Source organism: Giraffa tippelskirchi, chromosome 3 (genome assembly GCF_054371585.1).
Source record: "Giraffa tippelskirchi isolate mGirTip1 chromosome 3, T2T-mGirTip1v1.2.pri, whole genome shotgun sequence".
Taxonomy (NCBI): domain Eukaryota; kingdom Metazoa; phylum Chordata; class Mammalia; order Artiodactyla; family Giraffidae; genus Giraffa; species Giraffa tippelskirchi.
This window is the reverse complement of record NC_137277.1, coordinates 189666111-189680401: the sequence shown is the minus strand read 5'-3', so window position 1 is coordinate 189680401 and position 14291 is coordinate 189666111. Positions and strand designations below refer to the sequence as shown.

Sequence of the window (14291 nt, the reverse complement as noted above, 5' to 3'; positions counted from 1 at the left end):
ACTCCCAATCTGTCCCCCAGCCCTGTGCCACCCGACACAGCCACCCACCAGGGGCTCTGCACCCAGCGCACGTGAGTGCTCAAAAGACTTGTTGGCAAGTATTTCCCTACCTCCACCAGACCGTATACCAATATCCCGGTCACCATCATGTCCCCAGGACACAGTGGTGAACAAATGAGTGAGTGAAGTGAATGCCTGAAACACAGTCCCTCAAGGAGCCCTCAATCTAATGGAGAGAGGCACGTAGCCATCACACAACTATTGGATTTGTACAGTTTATTTATTTTACATATATTTAACTATTTAAATTTTATTTAAGTATGAAAGTGTTCAGTCTTTCAGTTGTGTCTGACTCTTTGTGACCCCATCGACTATAGCCTGCCAGGCTCCTCTGTCCGTGGAACCCTCCAGACAAGAATACTGGAGTGGGTTGCCATTCCCTTCTCCAGGGGAACTTCCCGACCCAGGAATCAAACCCAGTCTCATGCACTGCAGGCAAATTCTTTACTGAGCCACCAGGGAAGCTCCTTATCTAAGTATAATTGATTTATCAATGTGTTAGTTTAAGGTGTACAGTAGAGTGATTCCATTAAACATATGGATTTCTACACTTTATTTTTTATGGCTATGCCAAGCAGCGTGTGGGCTCTTACTTCCCTGACCAGGGATCAAAACTGTGTCCTCTACAGAGGAAGTGTGGAGTCCTAACACTGGATTGCCAGGGAAGTCCCTGCATTTGAACACTAAATGGGTGAGCTCAATGTGAATTATATCTCAGTAAAGCTATCTGAATAAATATCATGTCGGCTATTATTAAAACTTGAATGGAAAGTTATGGGTTATGAAAATATACCTTGCAACACTGCTACTCATACACAGTTATTACAAAATGCATGAGGAATGGGTGGTCAGGTGTGTGGAAGAAGTAAAGGATTTCATTCATTAGACTTGTCAGAGGTACACACACATACACATGTATGCACACACATGCATGCACATATACATGCATACACACAGTATACACACATATGTGTACACATATCCATATGTATGCACAGACATATACATGTACATACATATACATGATATCATTTAGTCATTCACAAGAAAGGTAGAGAACAGTCAAATGAGCGTGGTTCATGAAATAATATTTTATTATTTGAAGTAATATTTTAAATTACTTATTTTAAGAAAATAAGAGTAGGAAATTCAAACAAAATCTTTAAAATACTGTCCCACATTTAAATATATTTCAGAAAACTTCTTTAAATTATGAGTTTATATAAAATACTATTTATATTCTGAAATTCCCATCTTTTTAAAAAGCTAACTAGAGTTGAAGTGATAGGAATTATGTCCAAACTTTTTATAAAACAAGAAAAAATTTCAACAATGAATTTTAAAAGAATATCAATAGACCACCTGTTTTGTGAACAGCTGAAAAGTGACTTGCAGAATCAACAAGAAAGCTCTCACACAAAGTACCTGTTGTGAAGTAGGAGTTTTGTTTGAAGCATCAATTTGACATGGTGTGATTAAGTATAATCTGGATTTCCTGAAGGTTTTACAGATTTTAGTTACATTGAGAAAAAATGATACATTTTAATTTATAATATTGAACTTCTATAATTAACATGCAATTTAAAATTCATGTTTAATAATACTGTTTGGAATGAGACATACTGTCTTGTAAGATTTTGCTATAGATACTTAACAAACAACAATCACTGGTCAGGAGAAAAAGATCCCCTCTCGGAGGCGCCAGAGCCCTCACGCTTCTAGAAATGGAGGCGGTCACCAGTGCCAGGTGCACCAGGGCGACTCGGGCAGGGCTGAGATCAGGAGGCGGGCAAGATCGGGAGGAGGCGGGCAAGATCGGGAGCCCCGGGCCCAGACCGGGACTCCTGCTGCCCCTCCCTCACCGCAACAGCCTCCCGTCACCTGTCAACGCCAAGCAAGCAACAAGTGTGCCCCTTGAGGGGGCATGTGATGCTGCCCCCAAAGCCCAGCAGTCAGCCACCCGCAGCAGGGGGACCCAGAGAGCCCCTCGACCCCCCACAGCCCCTGGGTACAGCTCCCTCAGCCTAGCGTTCCTCTGGAGAACGCTGGGGGCCTGCCAGCCACCATGGTGCCCACCCGTGCGAGCAGGGTCAGGACTGGCCGGAGGGTGGCCCTCAGTCAGGGGCTCACACTGCTCTCCTGCCACTTGCTTCCGGCTGCTCCTCGCCAGGGACATCTGGTCTCTGAGCCTGTGGTTCCTCATCGCACCAGCCTGACTCAGCATCAGAAAACAGCAGTGATGGCTCTTCTGAAGATTCTAGACTAGTAAGATCAGGCCTCTCATACATCACAGAGTTACAACTTCTGGCTTTCAAGTGTTACTCCTGATCCCAGGACTGAACACCTACTAACAATGAACTCGCTTGTCTGAGCCAGGAGTTCTGCCCCCAGGAGCCCATGAGGAAGTCATTTCGCGGGGCACCTGGGGGTCTGGCTCTGGCTCCACCCGCCTGGCAGAGCTCCGGCCTTCACCTGCACCTCCCTTATCTTCTCCACCTGAAGGTCCTTGAAAGGCGCTGCTTGCAAGGGTCTCTCGGTCCCTGCCTCCACCGCCACGGTGCTTTGCATTCAGAGATGTGCCCCCCATCTGGGAACTTTCTTATCAGACCCAGTGGAGAGGGGCCGAGACTGCGTCGAAATAGGTCAAGCCTGTGCCCAGATCTGCCGGTGAGAGGGGACGGGGTCGGGGGGCGGGGGGCAGTCAGGGAGCCCACACCCCATTACGCCCAACGGCGTGACAGCCCCAGCTCTTCAGGACAGGTGGGGCGGGGTCTGTGCAGAGGCAGGGGCCCGGAGCAGCAGCCGGGGCCGTGCAGGGACCCCCCACCCCGCTCGCTCGCCGCATGGGCTCCACACTCCCTCAGCCCGACACCCCCTGCTTGGGGTCAACCCTCCAGCGGGGCGGCCGGAGTCACACGTCCTTGGAAAGTGAGGCAGGCGAGAAAGAACAGAAGGCTAACTGCGTCCCAGTTTCTTTTTATTTATTTTTTTGTTCTTTTTTTCTTTTTTTTTTTAAGTATGGAAGCTCAAGTATAAGATGTAGATTTTTTTTTTAAGCTTTACAAAAAAACAAAATAAAACAAAAACTCCTTTTGCATTCCATAAAAATTGACAGAAAAGCACCTGGCCAGAAGAGCAGGACGGTCCGCAGTCCCCGCCCCCCACCGCGTGGTCTCCGCGGGACCGTGCCGAGGGCCACCTCTCCTTTCTCCCAGAGCTGTCCCCTGTCCCCCGCCCGGCCCCCAACCCCAAGCAACTCCCAAACACACGTGGAATCAGATTTCCAGTTTTTCTTCTATCTTTCACACACCACAGTTATTTCATAAAATTTTTTTGTTTTACATTTTTTACACCAATGTAACAAAAAGGTGGGAGGGGAGGGAGGCAGACAGACAGTGTATTTTTATGCCTATAAATGGGTGGTGGGGAGACGGGGGGCCGGGGCGGACAGAAGACGCGGTCTCTATGGGAATACCGAGTCGTGACAGCAAAACGTGGTGGGGGAAGGAGGCCTCCGAGACCAGGGGTGTTTACCGGGTTTATTCTCGGGAGAGATGGCGCCGCGGTGGTGGTGGATGCGAGTTGTTATGTGACCTGTTGGGGAGGGAAGGGACGAGGGAGGGAGCGGAAAACGAGTGTCTAAGAAAGGAAGCTAACAGCGCATGGCGTCTCGGTCAGTGGGAAGCAGAGGCTTTTAACACTGCTGCTTCCTCTTCAAAGCCTCCACCAGGTCGTTCTTAAGAGCTTCTTGCTTTGATTTGTCTGCAAAAGTCTGCACAGACCTGTGGGGGGGGGGCGGGAAGAATCGTCATGAGCGGACGGAAGAGGTAAGGAAAAGGGGGTGAGAGCTGCCATGCGGGTGCGTCCGGGGTGGGGGGCCGGGTCACGGGGCAGGCGCCCCTCCACCCACATCGCCTCTAGGAGCGGAGCTGCAAGCCGTGAGGTGGGGTGGTGGGGTGCGGAGGGGCCCAGAGCGAGAGGCTGGCCCCTCAGCACCTCGCTGAGCCCTGCAGGGGAGGCCGTGGCCCAGCTCTGCCCCAGGCTGGCTGTGACTTGGACTCTGGGCACACGTCACAACATCGGCCTGAACCACAAGTGGCTTCTCAGCTTCCAAGCACGATGCAGCTGAGTCGCTGCGGGTCAACTCCTGGATTTGTGGGGAAACGTTCACGCGAGTGCACTGATACAGGGGTTAAACAGGGCAAGCGACAGCTAAGCTTCGTGGACGTTGTGTAATTTATCATTTATAAGTGCTTCTAAAGCACACTTAACTCTGAGAAGCATCGCAGAGGAGACTGAGCATTCGTCCCAATTTACAGATGAGGAAACTGAGGCTCTGAGAAATGCCCCTGGCAATGACCTTACTGATACTGGTCAAGTTTTCCCAAGGTACAGGCTAACCAGGGGCTTCTTAAACTATGTATAAGCTCTGTAACGGTCTCAGGGCAGTGGAAAGCAAGGGCGGCAGGCCGCCTGGCAGGATATGCACTGGCCGTGAAACAGAACGGGAAGGAGAGACCAAAAAATAACCCCCTAGCCAGCGCCAAACGTGGCTTAAGTACAGTGAGGTAGGACCAGGAGCATCCACGCGGAATGCTGGCTCATGAGTCCTGGAAACACCATGGGAAGCACCCTCAAGAAGGTAAAGAGGGTGGCAGAGACAAGACTCAGAGAGTCTATGTGCAACTAAAAAACTCCCATGAGAAATGCTGACATTTCGGCTGATGCTGTGGAACATGCGTTTCTGAGTGCTTGCTCTGCGACAGCTCAAGGACGGGTGGCCTGGTGGCCTTCAGGCTCCTCACGTTAGCCAGTCCTCCACAGCTGCCGGGGGAGGAGACCACGGGCGACCCGGCGGCCCCCACGGCTCCCTGGCTGGAGCGCGTGCTGGCTCCTCTGGGATGGGCACGCCCCCCCCCCCCCCCCCCCCCGCCGCAAGGAGAAACATCCAGAGGGAGAACCGGCAAGAGACAGAAGGTTAGGCTTGGGGCGGCTGGAGGTGTGAGGGGAGAGCACTTGTTTAGGGAAAGGAGCTCAGAAGGTCACGGCCAAGCCATCGGGAACCAGTGTCTGCAGGAGGTGCCATGTGTGTGTCCCGGACAGAAGGTGCCGGGCTGGGCAGCAGGGGGCGGGGGTGGGGTGGGGTGGGGGTCCTATGACCCCACAGGGCCTGGCCAAGGGGAGGGATCCAGAAGATTCTAGACCCACCCTAGAAGTTGAGGAACTGGGGGAAACTGTACTGTATGGAACGCCTTTAAAAGGGGGCTTAACGTTCTGATGGGAAGGTGATGATCCCAGCACGAGGCTGGAGGCCGAGAGATGCCCCAGGCCCGATGCCAGTGTGCACCCAGACCAGACGGCTGCAGCCCCAGCAGAACAGCCCCCCCTGGTTGCACAAGGGCCGCCCCCCCAGCAAGCCGTTGAGCCTCTTCTGGGTCGGGGCCTCGTGTCCAGCTCCCGGGCCTGGGAGGAAGCCCCGACCCCCGGGCTCTGTAGACCTGTCCAGCTCGGTTTCTAGACGCCTGATGTTAAAACCAGTTTCCCTTCTCCTCTCCGGGGATGCTGACGGCTTTCGCACATCTATGGCCATCACTAGCTGAAGTCACGGTTCTTGGCTGTTGCCCACTCTGTCAAGTGTAAGGCGTTTGAGGGGGTGGCTGCAGCTCATCGGGGGCGGAGGGTGATGCTGGTCCCGGTGGCCCCAGGCCTGGCCTGGGCATCAGAGCCCTGCTCTGGGCTTCCCTGGTGGCTCAGACATTGAAAATCTGCCTGCAGTGTGGGAGAGCCGGGTTTGATCCCTGGGTCGGGAAGATTCCCTGGAGAAGGGAATCTTCACCCACTTCAGTATTCTTGCTTGGAGAATTCCATGGACAGAGGAGCCTAACGGGCTACAATCCATGGGGTCGCAAAGAGTCGGACATGACTGAGTGACCAGCAGTGGGCTCTTAAGAGACCTGGCTCTGTGTTCCGCCCTTAGACACAGGGCAGTGCCCCTCTTAGACCAGCTGGGGGCTTCTGGGACCCTTGGTGGGAAGGTGGCGAAGCTCCGGCTGCACACACAGCAGAGAGGCTGCCCGAGTCTCCGGCTGAGCGGGAGGCCCCTGGGAGCGGTGTGGGTGACGCTGACCCTGGCCCGCCGGCCCGCCCCACATGCGGCCCTGCCCGGAGTGCAAAGCACACACACTGCACACGTGATCCGGGCCTGTGTTACGCAGGGCGAAGTTGGCAGTTACGGGGCGGCTGCCGGCCGAGCGGACACGGGTTAGTGGTGTTTAAGGGGCCGGGTGGGGTCTCGGCAGGTTGGTGAGTCCTGTTTAGTGGGGCGGCGCTCAGGCCTCTCAGGCAGGGTACCTGGAGCGGCTTAGTTATCGGGCTGGATGTGGATCTGGCGCTGCGTCAGCACTTGGGAAAGCTCCCTCTGCAGCTGCAGGAACTTGGGGTTGTCGGGGATAACGTCAACAGATCTATAGAGAGTGTGCAGAGTGAGGGCCGCGGAGGGGCGACAGTGCGGAGGAAGCAGGGGCCCCGCAGGCAGGGAGGGAGGCTGCGCTGTGGACGCGGGGGCTGCGGAGCTCGGGGGGCAGTGGCCGTAGTTCTCGGGGGCTCGCCCACCCCCTGCAGGCTCTCTGCAGCTCCCCTGGGTTTTCCAGCCATCGCCCAGGACGGTGCAGGCCGACGGGCGTGTCTGGCATGTCTGATGATGCAGGGGCCCCAGGCCAGGAAGCTCTTGGCAGAGAGGACGCCCCAGGCCCCCGGCTCAACAGCCGAAGGAGAGCAACGCCATGTGGGGTGAGTGGGGGAGTAAATCCCCCGGGGCCAGACCAGGCTCCCCGCAGGAGGAGCAATCAGGAAAGTGAGTCCAGAGTGGGCGCCACTCTTACAGCTGTTTGAGAGAGAGACTCAACCGTATTGACAGACTCAAACCAGGGCCGCCCCCAGGCCACTTCCTGCCGCTGTGCGGCCCTAGAGGAGGGGTCTGTCCACAGGGGGACTGGAGGGCCGGGGGACAAGGGCAGAGCACGAGCCCCCAGACCCAGACTCCATCCTCCCTGCATCGGGCCCCCCCGCCCCAGCTCCTGGACAGGCCGGGAGGCCCCCGAGAGGAGTCCCTGGTCTAAGGTCATGGAGCTTGGGGTGGTAGAGGCTGCCTGAGACCCCAGGCTGGGACTCCAAGGCCGGGGCTCTCTCCACCGCCCTGCCCTCTGTGACCGGAAGGACCCAGGGAGCCCCTGCGCCCCCCTCGGCCGTCGCTGAAGAACGGCAGGCACAAGGCGTGGGGACCTGGGACGGGGCCCTCTGCAGAAAGCACCGGGCCAGGGCTCTCTCTGGGGAATGCTCTGCAGCCCGAAACCCGGCCAACCGGGGGCCGCACTCCCCACCGCGTCTTAGGGTCTGACCTGGGGGTCCTCAGGCCCCAGGGCCGGTGGGTCCGGACAGAATCTTCAGGCAGGACTTGGCCTGGGGGACTGAGAGGTGGCTGCAGGAATAAGGGTACCACAGCCGTGAAGGCGGACGGTCCCCAGGAGACACAAACGGAGGGGGTCGGCACGCACGTCTACCCTGAGTACACGTCCTGCTTTAGCTTGCAAACCCTGCATGAATGACCCTGTCAGGTGGGCACTCCGGCCCTGGTTTGCAGAGGAGACTGGGGCGCCAGGCTGTGCAGCTGTTCAGCGCTGACCTTGGACCCACACCCCCCGTCTTTCGGGTCCCACAGCCTGCGCTCTTGGGTACGTTACCTCAGCCCGTTGACAATGTCCTTTGTCTTCCCGAAGTAGATCTCGTTCAGCGTACTTCTGATTTTATTCTCCATGTCCTGGAAGGGAGGCGGCCAGTCAGGGACACGGTCAGGGGGCACCCGCCCCACCTGGCACCCTGCAGTCCCTGCGGCGGCCACATGGGGGGGCGTGGGAGCCCCCGGCCAGGGCCTGGCCTGCCGCTCGCGCGGGGACACATGCCCAGCCCTCCCGTGGGCTCTGGGACAAGTCGGGAGAGCACGCCTTCTTCCGGAGGGTGTAGGGAAGCAGGGGCGCCAAGGGGTGGTGGAGGGGGTGCGGAGTCCTCTGGGTGCATGTGTTTGGGGGACGGCAGAGGAGGGGCCTTTGGCGCTGAGCCCAGCTCGCAACCGGGTCAGAAGGCGCAGAAGACACCCCGCGAGGCCCAGAAACAGGCACCGCGCTGCTGCTGGAGCTGGCGGGAAGCCACCCAGCAGGGCCCCCGGGGGAGGCGGCCGCTCACCTCCACCAGGCGCCCGATGTTGGCTATGTGTGGAGAGCAGTCGCTCACGGTCTCATCCTTCTCCATCTGCAAGGGAACGGGAACACGCCTGAGTCAGAGCGCCGGGCGGGGGTGGCCGCCGTGGCTGCACAGAACCTGCTGTTCCCAGCCGCGGGAGCCCTGGCACGAGGGTCACAGGCGGTCGGGCCAGCGAGAGGCCAGAGGCCTCGTCTCCAGGGCCATCTGCGGCTCCATGGCGGGAGGGCACTCGCGCGGCTTCGGGCCCTGAAGTTGCGGGGGAGCCTCCAAAGGGCCTGCCAGTGGTGGCCGTGCCTGGCGGTTACGGGGGGGGGGGGGGCAACAACCCAGGTGTCAGACAGGAGACCCCAGGCTCAGGCCGAAGGGGTGACTTGCCCAAGGTCCCACGGGCAGGGACGGCAGAGCCCGGATCAGCGCTGTGGTCTCTTCCCAGCCTGTGCTCCGACCGCTCCTGCTGGGTGCGGTCCTCCTTGGGGAGTGCGTGGCCAGAAAAGGATGCACACCGTCCATCCAGGTGGCCTTTTACACGCAACAGACAGCTATGGAAACAGCTGCGTCAAAGCCCCCGTTCAGCCATCTGACAACTGACTCCTGCCTTCCTCTGCGCCACGCCTGTCGAGGGAAGACAGTGCTTTTCTCCCGACTTCCTATAACTCATTTCATTACTCTTCTTCCTTTCAAATAATTCTCTCAAAAGCCCTCCGCTATTTTCCACGTTGTCCAAACCAATGACGTTTTTGAACTCATGTCTCTTTAGCATTTAATAATGTAGATGTGGCCCTCCCCCAGGGATGGTGGGGAACCTGGACCCCTGGTTGTGATGGAGGGTTCTGGCCCAGGGATGAGTCCTCTGAGGGCCGACAGGAAAGGGGAGAAGGCGCCGAGGACCCTGATGTGGACGCCGAGTCACGACACGACAGCCACGGTGCTCCCCCGTTCTCTCCGTGTTTAGGGCTTACTTCTCTCCAAGACTGTAAGTCCCTTAAGGGTGGACACACCTGTTTCACCCTCACAGGTGCTGAGCTGACCACTAAGCGCACCAGTGCTATTTAACCCGACTGGCACCATCGCCGCAGTCACCACTGTTACAGAAATAAACTTGGGAAGCTTAATACACAGGCAGTCAAGAAACAGGATGAGGACACAGGAACCGGATCAGGAAGGCGAGAGCTCAGGATGAATTCAGATGAGTGAAAAAACAGAGCGAAGGTGGACGGCCAACTACCTTCAGAACCGGAAGAGCAGGGCAGGGCAGACGCCCGCGGTGGACAGAGGTCTGTTCAGAGGCCAAAGGCCTCTGTCGCCTCACCTGGTTTTACCTCTCTTACCTATGAATTTTAGGGTGACTTTAAGGCTAGGAAACGTACAACAGACCCAGTTAAGAGGGAGACGGAGCTGGAAGCAGGTGGTGGTAGGAGAGAACCAAGTCATTTAAAACGATTAGGCTTCAGGGTCAGACAAATTCTATTCCGTGACACAGACATCCCTGAGAAGCTAGAGCACGCTTCAGAGGAGCCGGAACTCTGCGGAGGGCGGAGACTGACCCCCCTTCCGTAACAGAAAGAAGACTGGAGTTGGAAATTAAACACTGGCCTGATGCTGATCCAGACAACAACTTTTGATGGGACCAGTAAAAAAAAAATCATCTGCTGGCGCGTTTTCACATCAGATGCTCCAGGAGCCAGCGCAGGCTGGCTGTGGACACGCTCTGCTGTGCGAGTCTCCAGCTTCCGGCGGTGACGGGGATGCTAGGCTGAAGCACAGGCTCCTTGAGAGTGCATCCCTGCGGCAGGTTCCCACCTAGGATCCCGCGGCCCTCGCTGGACCACGGCCTGCCGGGGTCCCTGGGGCAGCCCGCAGGATTCTCTGCCGGGCCCTGGGTCCATCTGTTTGTCCAGGACCTAAGGGAAGGCGCACCTGACAGGATTCATGGGGCGGCACCACGGCGTCAAGGGTGGAGGTGATGGACGGGTCGCTCCCGGACAGAGACACGGGTCGGCGGCAGAGCGCAGTTTCCGGGCCTCAATCTGTCTCCCCGCTCCTCAGAACCACTCTGCACCCGAGGAAACAGGCGGGGAGACGTCAGGAGAGCCTGTCCAGACGACAGCCCTGCTGGACCCAGCGGCCTCCGGTCCTTCTGCCGCAGCGTGACTGCGTTCACTCGGGCAAACGCAGACCACACACTTTGGCTCAGACGTTCATCTCACCGAGAACAACATGGGGAACAGGTCCAGCAGAGAGACCCGTGGGTTTTGGGTGATTTCGCCTGACAAGAATGCGAGGTGACTGCCAGGACGGCGTTTGTGCGCCTGCAGGACGAAGTGAAGCTATTCTTGGTGCCCGGTCAGGGGCCGCGTGCCCACCCCTTCCCTGATGGAGCCGTCGCTCGCTGAGCAAGGCCCCCTCCCGGCCCGGCCCCATCGGCACCGCCAGGTTCAGAGAGCCGTGGACACGCTCTTCTGCGTCAAAGGTCTGCACGCCCCGAGCCCAAGAAATGAGAAAGCATGTGGGCGTTTCAGGCCAAAAGGAGAAAGTCGCAGGAGGTCCTGGCCGCGCTCTGAAACCCACTGCCTGGTGAGGTGCGTCCAGCGATCCCATCACTGCTGAGGGCGGCGGAGCTGTGACAGCGCCTGCTCACACGGCCAGGAGCCCCGGGTCCACGGAGGGGTCTGCAGAGAAGCAGGTGGCCCTGTGTCATGACGCTACAAGCTAGGGAGAAGGGGGATCCCGAGTGGAGTGACGGTCTGGAACCCAAGTCCTCGCCTTCCAAAGCCAGGATACCAAGTCTCTGAGAGGGAAGACGCCTGGCTCTGGCCAGACTGCTCTGCGGAGGGCTGGCCGAGCCGGACAGAGGGGGTAAGATGCCAGCAGGACCGGCTGCTCCGCCCCGACCCTGGGCTGCCCCAGGCACTCTAGGCAAGGACCCTGGGGAGACTCGATCCTCAGAGATTCCAGGGGTCCCCACAAAACAGGGGGTGCGCATGCCTGTGAACTTCACCATTTCAGGCGTGAGACGTGCCCCCCCACCCCCCGCCCCAGGCAGAGCTGCGGCATCTGTGAGACGCGCTCGGCCCTGACGGCGGGAGCGCCTGCGTGCTAAACAGGGGCCGGGAACCCCACCTGCCGCGGGGAAGGACGGAGGCTGCCCACCCAATCCTGAAAGGCGTTCTGGACACCAACATGCTGGCACCCGGGGTTCTCTCCTCCCACGGGGAGGAGGCTCCTGTGCCTGGCCTGATGGCCACTCAGAGCTGCTCTTCTGGGCAAGGAGAGGCCTGGGGCTCTGACCCAAGTGAGTTATGTCCTCCCACAAATCAGTTCCCCCCCTTCCCCAGCTCTGCACGGATGGTGGATCCCTGGCACACACAGGGAAGCACAGAGGTGGTGAGCTCAACAAGAATCTCACCTTAAATGAGCACCGATCACCCAAAGTTGAGGCCAGGACCGGAGGCAAAGGGCTCAGGGCCATGGGGTCAGCAAAGCCCCATCGGGCACCGGACAGCTCAGGCATCATCTCTGCTTCAGAATCAGGGCCATCCTCCAACAAAGGGAGAGGCTGGCACTGCCAGGCGCTCAGAGGTCAGAGAGGCCTGGGCAGGGGTGTGAGCCTCCTTGGGGAGCAGACCAACTCCCTAGGAGGACCCAAGGGGCCGCGAATCTCGAGGCCAGAAATCTAAGCCCAAGGCAAAGGCCCAGCAGGGCCCCGGGGGAGGGAAGGAAGAGGGTGGGCTGGGAGTGGGGAGGGGCCTGGCACACGGACGTGTTTCCATGGCCCCCCTGCCCACAGTCCTGCCGACTCCCTCCACACCTGGTCAGGGTCAGCTCGCTGGCAGTGCTGACCCACCAGAAACAGAGCTATTTTTGCAACGCGGATACTATTACATCTCATAAAAGCGGCTGCCAGAGGAAAACATTTTTATGGGCTGTGGTCGCACAGATGTTCCACAAGGTGGTTCCAGCCGAGTCTGAAGTCAGAGTCCAGCCTGCCCACCCCCGCCTGGTACCTCCGGCTCCCCTCCGCGGCCGGGAGATGCAGAGGACACGGGCCTGTTTAGAAAGCAGGCCATTTTCCTCAAAAGGGAAAACGTGAGCAGAGTGCCAGGCAGCGCTTCTCCGGGGCCCTGCAGGAAGCCAGCCCGGCAGACGGCTCCTGCTCTGCAGCCCCGGGACCAGGCCTTGGCCTGGTGAGGCCTCCATCTCCTTGCTGCCGCCTCGCATGGGATGAGCCGACACCCGGCCTGGGCCCAGAGTAGCGCTGGGCTCCACGGCCTCGTCTTTCCTGGGACTCGCCTTGGGCCGGCTCCGGTGGAGGCCAGCGGCATTCTCCTGGGCCCTGGGCTGGGCTCCAGGTCAGCGCGGGGCTGGAGATCCAGGGCCTGACGCGCGGCCAAGCCGGAAGACAGTGGTTGGACAGCCTCTCAGCGGAGATTCCGTCCGCCCAGTTCAGGAAAAATTTAACAGCCTCGTTTGCATGGCACACGGTACCAGCAGCAACGGCTACTGTTCCATTTATACTGGGCATGCCCGTGCCTCAAGGTGGTTTTCGTTTCTGCTCCGTAACAGTCTTTCCAAAGGGGCATTATGGGCTCGCTGGTGAAAATGCTGAATTTCAGGGAAGGGAAGTGGTTTGTCCAGGTCACACAAATGGAAGGAGACTGGGCTTGGACTGGGACGACGGCCTGGATGATTCCAAAACCTGTTTTCTTCCAGGAGGCTTCTCCATTTGCTCAACCTCATCCATGCTCCTTACCGGAAAAATCAAGGGCAGACCACAGTGCAGGGCTCAGACATTCCGAGCGGCTCCGTCCCTGCCCCGCCTGTCTCCCTGCCCCTGCCCTCTCTCAGATCTCCACTCCGCTCCTGCCTGACCTTCGCCGGGGCACGGACCCAGGGCGGCAGCCTCAGGCTGGCTCGCCCCCTTGACCAAGCTGGGGCCGTTCTGCCCCAGATCACCGGACGTGCACAGGGGCGCACCCAGGAGCCACACCGTGAAGCCTCTCCACCCCGAACCCAGGAGCCTCAGAGAGCAAGGGAGAGCTGCAGCCGGGCCTCCCCTGGCCTGGCGCGGACCCGGCCTCCCCCCATCTGCAGCGCAGGCCTCCAGCCTCTGCGCCGTTCAAGCACAGCGCCTGCCTGAATGCGCAGCGAGGGTCGAAGTGAGTTTCCCGGCCTCGGCCCGCACACAGGGGCCCCGGCTGGAGCCTCACTGCGCGCAGACGCCGTGCGGGGGGCGAGCCTGTCGGGTGGGCGAGGGACCAGCCTCAGCTCCCCGCCCCACGAGACATTCCACCTTTGTTTCTAAATATTTAGAATCTGGAAAAAAAAAAAAAAATCAAATGCACATCTGCAGGGCCCGGCCCTTGGGTTTCCTTCCAGAGACCCACGGTCCCGCCTCTTTCCCACGTCCCTCTGACCCACAGCAGTGACCTCTCGGGTGTGCTGGTGCTTGGCTGGCGGCCTTCCCGCGGGGCCCGGGCCAGCGTCTGCCCTCGGCCCCTCGAGGACAGGCCGTGACGAGCCCCTGTGAGGACCCCCCCCCCCCACGGCCCTGCGGGTGCAGGGATTTGCCAAAACACCGCGTAACCTTTGTCTTCCAGGGATTTTTGTCCCTAAGGGACGCCCTTCGGTGGGGGGGACAAAGGTGGGACTGCCGGCAGCGGAGGAGGGCGCCATGGTCTGAGCGTCCCCACTGCCGGCAGGTCAGCCAGCTTGGCACGCTCACCAAGAGGGAAAGACAGTCGGTGCGAGCGGCTCCTACTGTCTACACCGAGGGAGGAGGGCACGGAGGCAAAGCCTGAGGAGCCAGGGAAAGGGACCCCCGGGGACGGGGCGGGGGGCGGTAAACGCTGCCAAGCCCGAGCCATGGCCGGGCACGGGGGACTCCCTGCGGTCCAGTGGCCAAGACTCCGATCTCCCAATGCAGGGGCCCGGGTTCGATCACCAGTCAGGGAAACAGATTTCATATGCCACAGCTA

General features: G+C 58.9%; 1 protein-coding gene across 9 annotated transcripts in view; it reads right to left on the bottom strand.

Annotated features, from left to right (window-relative positions):
- Nucleotides 1-3020: 3020 nt before the first annotated feature.
- The window catches only part of CAPZB (capping actin protein of muscle Z-line subunit beta), a 136743-nt gene continuing 125472 nt past the window's right edge, over nt 3021-14291 (bottom strand). For 5 of the 9 annotated variants that reach the window (XM_081574905.1, XM_081574902.1, XM_081574899.1 and 2 more), the window contains exons 7-9: nt 8299-8364; nt 7800-7876; nt 3021-3842 (exon numbers count right to left, since the gene is read on the bottom strand). In XM_081574905.1, coding sequence (XP_081431031.1) covers nt 3755-3842; nt 7800-7876; nt 8299-8364 — 231 coding nt within the window. In that variant the 3' untranslated portion in view covers nt 3021-3754. Of the gene's footprint in view, nt 3843-6411; nt 6525-7799; nt 7945-8265; nt 8365-14291 lie in introns of all 9 variants that reach the window. The other 4 variants (XM_081574903.1, XM_081574898.1, XM_081574906.1 and 1 more) reach the window with 2 other exon arrangements.